Here is a 12,314-nt window from a genome sequence, read left to right on the forward strand (position 1 = left end):
AAAAAAAAAAAAAAAAAAAAAAAAAAAGGATCAAAGACTTAAATGTAAGAGCTAAAACTATTTTTAAAAACTATAAAACTCTTAGAAGAAAACATAGGTATAAATCTTTATGACCTTAGATGAGGCAATGGTTTCTAGGCTGTGACACCAAAAGCATAAACAACCCCCCAAAAAAGATAAATTAGACTTCATCAAAATTAAAAACTTTTATCCATCAAAGGACACTGTCAAGAAAGTAAAAAGACAACCACAGAATAGGAGAAAATATTTGCAGCACATATATCTGATAAGGGTCTAGTGCCAGAATATGTAATAGATGCTTAAAACTCAACCCAATTTAAAAGTTAGCAGACAATTTGAATACACAGTCCAATAAAGAAGACATACAAATGGCCAATAAGCACATGAAAAGATGCTTAATATCATTAGTCATTGGGAGAGGCTAACCAGAACTACGAGATACCACTGCACATGCACTAGGATGGCTAGAGCCAAAATAGCAGTTATTGGTGAGCATGTGGAGAAGTTGGAGAAATGTTTGTTTATATTTTGTCTACATATCCGCTATCCTAATCTACTCCCACCGTAGTGCAGCCAGTTTGGCAATTCTTCAAAATATTAAATGTACAATCTGTCAATCCCACACCAAAGTATATACCCAAGAGAGTTCAAAGCATAAAACGTGTACATAAACATTCATAATAGCATTGCTTAATTGCATAATGGCCAAGAAGTGGAAACAACCCAAATTCCCATTAACTGATGAGTAGATAAACAAAATGTGTTGTATCCATAAAGTGGGATATTATTCAGCCATAAAAAGGAATGAAGTACTGATACATGCTTTAACATGGAAGAACCCTGAAAACAGACTAAGTGAAAGAAGCCAGGCACAAAAGGCCACATATTGTATGATTCCATCTGTGTGGAAGTCCAGAATAGGTAAAATCCATAAAAACAGAAAGTAAATTAGTGGTTGCCAGGAGGTGGAGGAAGGGGAAATTGGGAGTGACTCCTTTCTTGTTGGGTTGATAGAAATGTTCTGGAATTAGATAGTGGGGATGTTTGTACAACTCTGTGAATATACTAAAAACCACTGAATTGTATACTTTTTTTAAAAATATTTATTTATTTTCTTTATTTTTTTGGCTACGTTGGGTCTTAGTTGCGGCCTGCGGGATCTTTTTCGTTGCCGTGCGTCGGCTCTTGGTTTTGGTGTGCGGGCTTAGTCGCCCCGTGGCATGTGGGATCTTAGTTCCCCGACCAGGGATCAAACCCGAGTCCCCTGCCTTGGAAGGCGGATTCTTTACCACTGGACCACCAGGGAAGTCCCCTAAATTGTATACTTTAAAATGGTGAAGTTTAGGTTATGTGAATTATATGTCGATAATAATTTTTTAAATATTTTTTAAATGCCATTAAAGCCCCAAAGAAGGATTAATTAATTATGCAGTGATCAGAGGAGGCTTCATGAGATGACATTCCAGTTGGGTTCAGTCTTTTTCACTCTGGAATGTGCTTTGGGCCCTCAGTACCATGATGAGCTTGAAGTTTATTCTGAAAGCAGTGGGAATTGATCAAAGGATTTGAGTAGGGAAGTGATCATATCTTCAAATCAGTTTTCTTTAGAAAAGTGTGTTAAGTGGATTGACACATAAGGAAACTATCTCGGAGGCTGTTTCAGTAGATAAGAAATGATGAAAAAAAATAAAAAACTAAAGTTAATGAGAAATTAAAAAAAAAAATGATGACCGATTTAACAAGAACAGCAGGAGTAAGAACAGAAGGAGGGATGGCAATGTGAGACACATTGAATTCCCTCCATTCCCTGGCGGTCCAGGGGTTAGAACTCTGCGCCTCCACTGCAGGGGGCATGGGTTCAATCCCTGGTCGAGGAACTAAGATCCCTCATGCCACTCGGCGTGGCCAAAAGGAAAAAGAACAGAAAGAGGGTTGGCAATGGGAGCTATCTCAGGGGTCAGGTCAGGAGAACTTATCAACTGGAAGGGGGAGGTAAAGAAGAAGAAAGCAAAGAGAGCCCCAAGTTTGTGTGCCTACATAGATGGTGATACCATTGATGGAGTGAGGTGGAAGAGAGGAGCAGGGTGTAGGGGAAAGGAGTGAAGGTAATCTTTGGATGTACTGAGTTTAAGCGCCCATGGGAGGTTCAGATAAAAAGATCATCCACCAGGCACATGGAGATAACAAGGATGAACCTCAGAAGAAAAGATTGGGTTGAAATAGAGATTCGGGTGGCCTCAGCATACAGGTGGTAGTTGAAACTGGGGACTAGACGGTATCACCTAGGGCACCACTGCAGAAAAGAGGAGAGAGCTGAGGGCAGAATTTCGGAACATCCGTGCTCCTGTAGCACACCGCACCAACCTCTAACATCACACCAGTTGCTGTTGTATTTGTATTTTAATTATTTATTTGTCCTCCTCTATTGGGCTAAGTTCCTTAAAGGCCAGGGCCATGCCTACATTTGCATATTCCTCCTGCACAGCTGGCACAGGGCCTGGTGTGTATCAGCTCCCTGTAAATGTTTGTTGCGGGGCTGAAGGCTCACCTAGATTGAAGAGAGGAGGAGGGGATAAAGCTGTGGTTGGGGAGAGGGGTGTGAGGTGACCCAAGACAGTGTTGAGTTAAGAAGTCAAAAGAGGGTAGCATTTGGAGGAGGTGGGTGTTTAAAGAGGTCTGGAGAGATGAGGACTAAGAAGAGACCATTGGATTCAGCCAGTGGGTCATTTCGCCTTTGGAAGAGCGAGGTGATGAGCGGAACTCGACTGTGTATGCTGAAGAGTGGCTGGAAGGCTAAGGAGTCTGGGCTCTGCATAGAGACTCCTGTTTGGAAACATGTGGCTGTGAAAGGAAAGAGAAAAGACTGAGGCGGTGGCTTGAAGAATAATCAGACTTGATGGAAAAGGTTTTGTTGTAGTGGCTTGTTTTTGTTTTAAGACAGGAAACGAGCATTTTTGTAGGGTGAGGGGAAGGAGCCATTGGAAAGAGGAGACTTTGGAGATACGTGAACGATGCCCAAGAGGAGCCCGAGGCAGCTGGAGGCACTAACCTTGTGGAAGATTCAGACAGTTTCTATTCTGAGGCAGAGGGAAAGGGTGGCTGCAGATGCCTTGAAATGGAGTAAAGTTGGGAAAGTTCTTACCAGCCGATACTATCTGCAGAGACTAAGAGGAGGGTTGGGGGCTTGAGAGGCGTGGAGAAGATGAGACGGCAAGTATGGCCCCAGACGATCTTGGAGAAAATGTGCACCCGCCGTCTTTATTTAACTATTTAACCCGCCAACTTCACTGAGCATTTCATTTGGTAGTAAAACATAATAGCTGCCATGTATTCAGTCAAGTAATTATGCACCAGACATTCTGCTCAGCACTTTCCATACGTAATCTCATTCAGAACGTACAGCCACCCCCAAAGGCAGGTACCGTCATCTCCATTTGATCCATGAGGACGTAGTAAAGCTTGCCCAAGTCTACACAGCTAGTAAGCCAGAATTCAGAGCCAGGCCTCCCTGACTGCAAAGCCCAAGCCCTAAACACACATGCTGTGCTCTGCTGTATGCTGGGAGGATGCTAGATAAGTCTCAGAGTGGTTCCCAGCTACAGGGCTGGGGGACGGGGGTGCTTCTTCCTCTCATCTCCTGTGGTTCTCACTGTGTGTATGTTTCCTCCTTAGCACTTTTTTGTGTGTGCTAGCCTGGCCAGTCACTTAAATATCTAACCCTTCGGCAGCAGTCAAGGAAGACCTCGTTTAGCAAGTAGGCCTTAAGAACAGGTCAGATTAGGACGGGCCTTTGTGTCATGTCTTCTTTCTCTAGTTGCCTCGTGTTCTTTTTCTCACCATTTATACCTCTTTCTGCTCCTGAGTGATGGTGAAATAACATGTATCTCCTAGGAGGCAGAGATCTCCTTTCTCTCCTCTTTGTTTTGGGATAACTGCCTACTCTCCCCACTGGTGAGTCGTCCATTCTCTACTAACCACTCCTCTGCCTTTTCCCTTCCTCCTTGTCCTCCTTGCCCCCCCCCCCGCCCCCCAGCCTCTCTGTGAGGTGTATAGCCGGAACCCCGGCAGCCTGCTGGAAGAGCAGATCGAAGGCGCCCGGCGGCGAGTCACTCAGTTACAGCTGAAGATCCAGCAGGAGACTGGTGGCTTAGTGGTGAGTGATGATAGGCGTAGCTCTAGGAAGGGCACGTGCAGGTGGACGGAGGGGAGAATGAGGGAGAAATCTAGGACAGAGGCTTCCCGAGTCATACAGGACCGCAGGGCTGAGCTAGTGAGTGTTTTACAAAGAAACAGAGGTCAGCAGTTCTTTATATAGCAGCACAGAGACTGAGCACTGTCCTGACACTTGGGATCCCATAAAAAGAAATAGCCTGTTTCTTGCCCTCCAGCAGCTTACAGTTGCAATAGAAAGAAATAAATATGAAGTAAATCAGACTGTCGGCTTTAATCTCCTAATTATCCATCCCCTTCTGGGTAGTTTCCTCATAGCTGATGTATATTCCGACACTAATTTTACTCAGTATTCATCTGGTAGCTTTTCCCATCACCTCTCCCTCCAGTAATGGGTCTTCTCAAAGAAGTACGAGCACTTTTAAAAGTCAGCCTAAGTAAAGGATCTCCAGTCAGTTGAGAGGGATCTGTAGCAGTACTAACCACACTTTGTGGGAAATCCCAGAGAGGAGGCACTTCCTTATCTGTTCTAGTCAGGGACTTATTAATTAATAAGTATTAATTAGTGTCTTACTTCTCTCCATCAGGTCTTAATTCTTTGGGTAAATAAGTAACTCTCCAAAAACTTTAAGATCTCCAAGAATAATATTTGCCAAAGCCAATAGAAATTATTTGAGGATTATCTACTTTCTTTTTCAGAACATCCAGATCAAAGAAGTCTGGGAAACACAGGCTAATCAAATTTAAACTTTTATTTTCTGAAGGGCTTTCAGTATCACACGGTTGATAGGAGCTCAGGTTTAGGACTTAGACCATCTGGATTCACCTCCCAGCTATAGTGCTCACCAGCTTTAAGACTCTTGGGCAAGTGACTTAATCCCTGGGAGCCTTGGTGTCCTCATTTATGAAATGGAGCTACGGCAGGGTCTGCCTAGTAGTGGTACTGTCAGAATTAAAGGATGCCCTCAGCACGGGGCCAGTGCATGTTTGTTGCTGCCCCTCCCTCTGCGCTCGTGTGCTCTGTAAGTGGTTGAGTCTGAAACATTCAGCTTGGAATCTAGGGGTCTGAGCGCCAACCCTGGCTTTATAGTTTACCTGCTGTGTACCTTGGGCAAGTTACTTAAAATCTCTGGGCTTCTGTTTCCTCATTTATAACATGGGAGTACTATACCTGCCTCAGAGTTGTTGAAAAACTCAATGAGGTATAGACAAGAGTGCATCATAAACAGTAAAGCACTGGCAACATAATTCCCTCCACAAATGGCTGGTCAGCCCCAGTCCAGCGCCTGTCAGTCTTCAAAGATCTTTAGAGGCAGAGCTTTCCATCTGCTAGAGCTTTTCATACTCCTTCATAGTTTGGAAGTTCTTTCTGTGTCCAGCCCAACTAAGGCAATAGACACTTTGAGGTCCAGGGTGAGAAATCAAGTAAGTTTTTAGAATTTTACTAATAGTAAAGCTCCCTTTTCACCATTAGGGGTCACCATTCTCCTCAAACTGTACAAATGAAGCAATAGCTCTTCCAAAGGGGCATTTTTCAGGCAATGAAGCAGAAGAGGCCACTAATTGTAAGCAGATGTTATCTGCTGAGACCGAGGGAAGGAGGAAAACAGTAGGGAGAGAGGTTCACAGCATATGTCCACCCTCCGGACCTTTCTTTTTTAGGACATACTTCCGCTATATGGTGACACCGGCCAGAGATCATCAGAAGGTGAGTCCCGTCAGCACGCCTTTTTTCTCTGGCACATCTCTAGTCTACATTTCTTATCTATTCTGTTGTCCCGTCCCTTTGGGGCAGATTCAGGGGGAAAAAGTATAGTCCCTGCCTCTGAGAAATAGAATAATGAGAGAAAGCAGTACCAGTGACAGGGAACTTGGATACAACTTATTCAGTAGAAATGAGTGTATAACCAGTAGCCCTGGATAGATAAGTGCCAGGGAAATACTAGAATGATGGTGGTCCAGACAACAGCATGCCTCCCAGCACCTAGCAGCTAGGAGCTCAAGAGATGCTGTCGTAAGAGGAGATGGATGGGAACCAGAAGAGGGTTGGGATGAGCTGAGGGCTAGCACTCGTTGCAAGGTAGAGCTGTGGAGGATTATTTTAGGAGGTGACACTGCCTGGGCTCAGGTGTACAGGTAGGTAAAAGCTAGGTGTAGAGGTTCTCGGGGAGTCGTGTAAGAGAGCTGAAGGGAAACTGGGAAAGAAAGGCAGGTGACAGCTTCGCCCTCCTGCCCTGGGCACAGGTTCCCAGAATAAAGGCCCTTCTTTCCCCCAGGCCACAGCTCCTTCCTCACTGTGTAAACTCTTTTCTTCTCAGGCCGACTCTCTCTGGATTCCCAGGAGGGGGACAGTGGCCTGGACTCTGGCACAGAGCGCTTTCCTTCCCTCGGCGAGGTGAGTGCCAAAGCGGGGGGAGCCCCTTTTAAAACCATACATTCAGTTTTCCTTCTCTGAACACCTAAAAGTTCTATGCTCACTGCTTACACCAAGGCCTCTGGCCTGTCATCTGTGGCCCTCTGGTATAGTTCCAGTTCCAAGGGTTTTAGTCATTCTGCTCTGGGATCCAAAAAAAGGGGGTTCAGATGCATCCTGCACTCAAGATCAACGAATCTAGCTTCTGTTTTATCATCGTCAACTCTGTAGTACAGAGTCGGGTGGAGAAAGAGGCCATATCTTTAACTGTAGCAAGCCTTTTTTGAGTGTAAGGGAGCAGAGACGAAAATTCCCTAAAACAATGACTGGACCAAAAACACATTGCCAACTGGCTGCGAATAACACCATCTTGGAGTAATACAATGAACCTGGCCTAATCGGAGGTGGCAGCCTCTCTTTCTTTGTCACAGATCTTTCTGTACTTGAACAACTTATCTTTTCTGGAGTGGTCAGAAGAACTTCAGGCTTTGGCTTCAAAGGTTGTCTTCTGGGTGTTCTCAGTCTGCATATATTAATTGCAAATATAAACTTGCAATACAAAAATAAGAGTGAATGGAAGAAGTAATAATGGTGCGAGCAAAATATTTACTTAGCCAGCTTAATTAAATATGTGAATAAGTAATTGAAAACATGTTTAAAACCTAATTTTAAATAATAGTTGGAATTTTATTTCTTTACTGCTCCTGTCTATTCGTGGGAAGATGATGAATGTACGTGGAAGGATCAGTATGTCAGAAAGACACCAAGAAGGGGGAGGAGGGTCCTAAATAATCCACAGTTGACATTCCCCTGCGGGCTCCACATCTGGAAGCAATGCAGCCTAGTGGGCAGTGGGTTGAGACTGCCCAGGTTGCATCCAGGGAATACCACATTACTAACTATTCGACCTACAGCAAGTCCCAGAACCTCTCCAAGTCTTAAGTTTCCTTGTGTGAGAAGTGGGAGGAATAATAGTTTCTACCTCAAAGGGCTATTGTGAGCATTAAATGAGGTGATACATAACCAAGGGCTAGTGTAATGTCAGGCACAGAGTAAGTCCTGGACTTTTATTAGCCAACGAGCAGAGCCCTGAGGGTCTTCTGGATGAGGTTTTCTGTGTTTTTTTTTAATTTTCGGCTGCGTTTGGGCCTTCGTTGCTGCATTCAGGCTTTCTGTAGTTGCAGCGAGCGGGGGCTACTCTTCTTTGCAGTGCGTGGGCTTCTCACTGTGGTGGCTTATTTTTGTTGCAGAGCACAGACTCTAGACACGTGGGCTCAGTAGTTGCGGCTCGCGGGCTCTAGAGCGCAGGCTCAGTAGTTGTGGCACACGGGCTTAGTTGCTCAGGCATGTGGGATCTTCCCGGACCAGGGCTCAAACCCGTGTCCCCTGCATTGGCAGGCGGATTCCTAACCACTGAGCCACCAGGGAAGTCCCTGGACGAGTTTTCTTCTCACAGAATTCTCTGTTCCTCTAGTCATTGGTGAATCGGAACTCAGTACTGTCAGACCCTGGGCCGGACAGTCCTCGAACCTCCCCTGTGATCATGGCCCGGGTGGCCCAGCACCACAGGCGGCAGGGCTCGGATGCATTGGTTCCCCCCAGCGGTGACCAGGTGAGTGATCAGAGCCACCGTGCGCTTTTGCTTTCCCTGTTTTCAGAACTGGGTTACCCATACGTGGCCTTGAACGATCAGACTAAACCCTGTTTTGAGATAGACACTAGAGGACAAATAGTAAAGGGAGAACATGGTTTAAATGCATACATGGAAGTAAGACTATCTCAGTTTCTGGGTGAAGAGTCCGTGAATGCATCTGTAGGGAAGTGATGTCCAAGGAGCAGATCGCTGGTCTTTCTTTTAATGTCTGTATAGAATGGGAAATAGGTTGGTTCAGTGTTTCTCCAGAACACTAATTTTCAATCTTCTCTTTCTTTAGCAAAATCCTTTTCTTGAGCAAAATCTTATTATTTGGTACCCTAATACAGAAAACAAATAAATGCTCAGCTATCTGGGACTTTTCCTAATCAATCTCCCCACCTCGGCCCCCACCTCAGGGGCACTTCTCCGGAGCCCTAAGGTTCTGCAAAGCCTGATTTGAAAGCCACTGCTTTCAAGGGTAGAACTAGGTCCAGGGGAGATTTCAGGAAGACAGTTTTTGGCTCCATGCAAAAAGCTTGCAAAGAACCTGAGCTATCAGACAATGGAATGGGCTGACTTGAGAGCCCGGGAATTGCCTGTCATTGTTCAGGCAGAGGTTAGGTCATTCCTTGTTAGAGACAGTGGCAAGAAAGCTCCGAGTTTTGTAAAGCAGTGTTTCTTAAAATTCATCTGCTACCACCATAATTTTTTTTCCATATCCTCATACCAACTATATAATGTTACTTAATATTTTTCTTTAAGCTAACTCACTTTTTAAAACTTTAAATTTATTTTTAAAGGAAATTTGCCATTATATTAAAACCAACATCAAACACCGTTTGATGCGCTAGTTCTCCCCATAGGATAGAGTTTAGTTACTTTCAGATCTTGGAGGGGGAAAGGCAGGGAAGTGGATCTCACATGTATTAAAATGCCTAGTGCACCAGCTGCTGTGCTAGATCTTTTAGGAACAAATCTCATTTAATTCTTACCACCAGAAAAGGAGATAGGCATTAGAATCTTCATTCAGTGAGAAAACTGAGGCAGAGAAAGGCTAAGGGACCATTCAAGGACTCAGCTTGCTAATGGCAGCATCAGACTAGAACTTAGTTTTCCTGAGCCCCAGTGCAGGGCTGCCTCCTGTCCTAGACGCTCTTTGATCACCCCTCCCACTCCTCCACTACCACCACCACCACCACCACTCCCCCTTAGTAGTACTATAGGGCCAAGGTCAGGCTTTCCAGGCAGGGTCAGGTGCACATGGTGTTCTTTTTGTTCTTTTGGGGTTTTTTTGCGGTACGCAGGCCTCTCACTGTCGTGGCCTCTCCCGTTGCGGAGCACAGGCTCCGGACGCGCAGGCTCAGCGGCCATGGCTCACGGGCCCAGCCGCTCCGCAGCATGTGGGATCTTCCCGGACTGGGGCACGAACCCGTGTCCCCTGCATCGGCAGGCGGACTCTCAACCACTGTGCCACCAGGGAAGCCCCCACATGGTGTTCTTAAGGGAGGTTTTCATTTAGGTGGCTAATAGAAGCAGGTGTAGAGTAATTGGTCTTGGAGTCCTTTTCCTCCTCTGAATTTGTTTCAACTTCCGAAAACTATTTAAATTGTTATTTTTGAGTGATAAGAGCAAATATAGTATAGTTCCAGTTTCTTAATAATAATCTATGTTAGTAAGAGCAAAGGTGGAAACCTGTGCTATCCATGAAACTTGCAGCAGCTGGGGGATGGAATCATAGGGAATTCAAACTTTGTTACGTAATTCTGCAATGTTTGATTTTCTTATGATAAACATATTCTGCTTTTGCAATCAGAAAAACTGTATGTTTGTAAAGACTTTAAAAAAATAAATCCTCCCGCCCAAACAAGCAACAACCTAGTGCTTTCAGGTTTCACTAGAGAGCCAAGCAGAGACAGAAGTGATCATCCCACACCCCCTGGGCATCCTGGATCCCAAGGGATTCAGAGACTAAGGTGTTAGGGGAGAGGAGGATACTCAGGATGTGTCTGAGGAATTCAGGTCCAGCACATCAGGCCTGACTCTGCAACTTCCAGCATGCCATTATAAGTGAGTGCTAGACTCTGATCTCTGAGATGCATCCTGGGTCTCTCGAGTTCTGTACTCAGTCATTCTGAGCATAGAGTCTGTAAATACCCAGGAGAACAAAAATGAGTGAGGTGTGTCAGGGAGGAACCGTCAGGAAAGGCCCCTTGAGAAGGTGGAATAGGAGGGTGTCTGGGGCCTGAGAAAAAGTAGGCATGAGAAGTGCCTCCTCCAGATGGGTTCCAGAGCATAGTCCTTGTTGAGGAATCACTGAAAATGAGGTAGAGTGAATTGAGTGAAAAATATAGTTGGTAGGAAATCTTTGAAAGCTCAAGGAACCTTTAGGAGAAAGGCTTGTCCAATGAAGCGTCTAAAACGTTTATACAGTATGAACTCTCTCATCAGACCTAATCGATGGCATAAGGGGGAAAGAGAGAAAGCCAAGCTGAGAAACTTGGATTTTAGACTGGAAATGGGGAATCTACCATAGATTCTTGAGCAGGCAGGGAAGGTGATGGAGACGGTGTTGGAGAAGGCAAAGCTCCATTCCCTTTTGCTCAAGGAGGCAGAGATGGACCACAAAGCTCTCCTCCAGCAGGGGTAGAGGGCACACCGAAACTGTAGAGGAGCGCTGTGGAAGACACTAGGTTTGGAGGGCGTGTTTTTGGGGTGGGGGGTGGTCTGTTGAGAACAACAGAGCCCCCGCCCACCAGTCCAGCAGAAGCTCTAGGTTCTTATTTTGTGGGCTGACACTCCCTCCTCAGATCTTTCACAAACAGGAAGAGAGCACTTTCTCTCACTTCCCATCTTCATACGTCATGTGACCAGGCTGCTCTGAGTCTGCCCTGCCCCACCCAGAAGCAGTTGCCTTCTTGCAAGTGGAAATCATTCTTTCTGTTCTCTGAGATTTGGGGGGTGGTAGTGAGATGCCGGTGTTTACCAGCCCCGCGTGGCCTTCCCCTTCAGTGCCATGCTGTCACTAACCAAACTCCACTGAGGGGGCTGGATCCCTTTCCTCTGACCTCTCATCTCTACAACTCGACTCTCTCCCCCAGGGTGTAGATCAAAGCCCAAAGCCTTTAATTATTGGCCCAGAGGAAGATTATGACCCGGGTTATTTCAACAACGAGGTAACAGTTTCTTGATTTTTTCCTTTCCTCATTCTCTGTCGTACCTGCTGTTCTGGACTAGAAGCGCTTGGACTGGCACCAGCTGTGAGGGGGCGTACGGGAGGGGCCGCGCTTATCAGCCCTGGCAGGCAGGGAGCATGGGGGCTGAGCTGGGGCAGGCGGTGCTTCTCTGCCCCCCAGCCCTGCCTGTCCTTCTGCCTTCCAGAGCGACATCATATTCCAGGACTTTGAGAAACTTAAGTCACGGCCGGCTCACCTGGGGGTTTTTCTACGGTACATCTTCTCTCAGGCGGACCCCAGTCCACTGGTAAGTCGCAAGTATCTGTCTCGATTGAGTACCTGCTTGTGCTTGGCCTCTGTCCCTGCTCTGTAGATGTCATAAGTCAGATCCATGGGCATGGTCAGGCATCTCGAGGACAGAGACAAAATAGAAAAGAAGGTGCAACCTAGGTGGAAGGGATTCTTCACTGCTAACTGCATCGATAGCACAGGGAGGAACAGGAGAGCTGGGCCAAGAAAGCTGTCGTTCTGGGTCTGCTTGGAGGAGATGGTCTTTCTAGGTTTTTGGAATGAAGGTGGGTACAGACTGACAGTGGGGAGTTGAGAGAGCAGCCCTTTGCAAGTATACAGTGTTACTGCAAGAAAGCTTGGCAGAGGGGGAAGGTGGTAAAAGGTCTTCAGTCGGAAGGTGATGACAAGGAAGATCGTGGTGGGATGGAGGTCGGGGTGCTCTGCGACAGTGCCCAGAGCCAGCAGCTTTACCAGTTTCTGTCGTTCTGCTCAGCTGCTTAGGAAGGGGGATGAAGGAGAGAGGCTGCTGTCACGTTCTCCAGAATAAACTTGTTGCCCGTGGCATGCACTGCGGCTCTTCCTTTCCGGGGCTACCACTGTTAGAAGCCAG

At 46.1% G+C, this 12,314-nt stretch overlaps 1 protein-coding gene across 1 annotated transcript in view; it reads left to right on the forward strand.

Annotated features, from left to right (window-relative positions):
- ARHGEF11 (Rho guanine nucleotide exchange factor 11) overlaps positions 1-12,314 on the forward strand; it is a 105,762-nt gene that overhangs the window by 65,705 nt on the left and 27,743 nt on the right. The window contains exons 8-13 of the mRNA XM_024748341.1: positions 4,055-4,174; positions 5,854-5,899; positions 6,510-6,586; positions 8,079-8,216; positions 11,339-11,413; positions 11,619-11,720. Of these exons, the coding sequence (XP_024604109.1) occupies positions 4,055-4,174; positions 5,854-5,899; positions 6,510-6,586; positions 8,079-8,216; positions 11,339-11,413; positions 11,619-11,720 (558 nt within the window). The remainder of the gene's footprint in view (positions 1-4,054; positions 4,175-5,853; positions 5,900-6,509; positions 6,587-8,078; positions 8,217-11,338; positions 11,414-11,618; positions 11,721-12,314) is intronic.

The sequence above is a fragment of the Neophocaena asiaeorientalis genome, unplaced genomic scaffold (assembly GCF_003031525.2).
Source record: "Neophocaena asiaeorientalis asiaeorientalis breed wild unplaced genomic scaffold, Neophocaena_asiaeorientalis_V1.1 scaffold76, whole genome shotgun sequence".
Classification (NCBI taxonomy): Eukaryota; Metazoa; Chordata; class Mammalia; order Artiodactyla; family Phocoenidae; genus Neophocaena; species Neophocaena asiaeorientalis.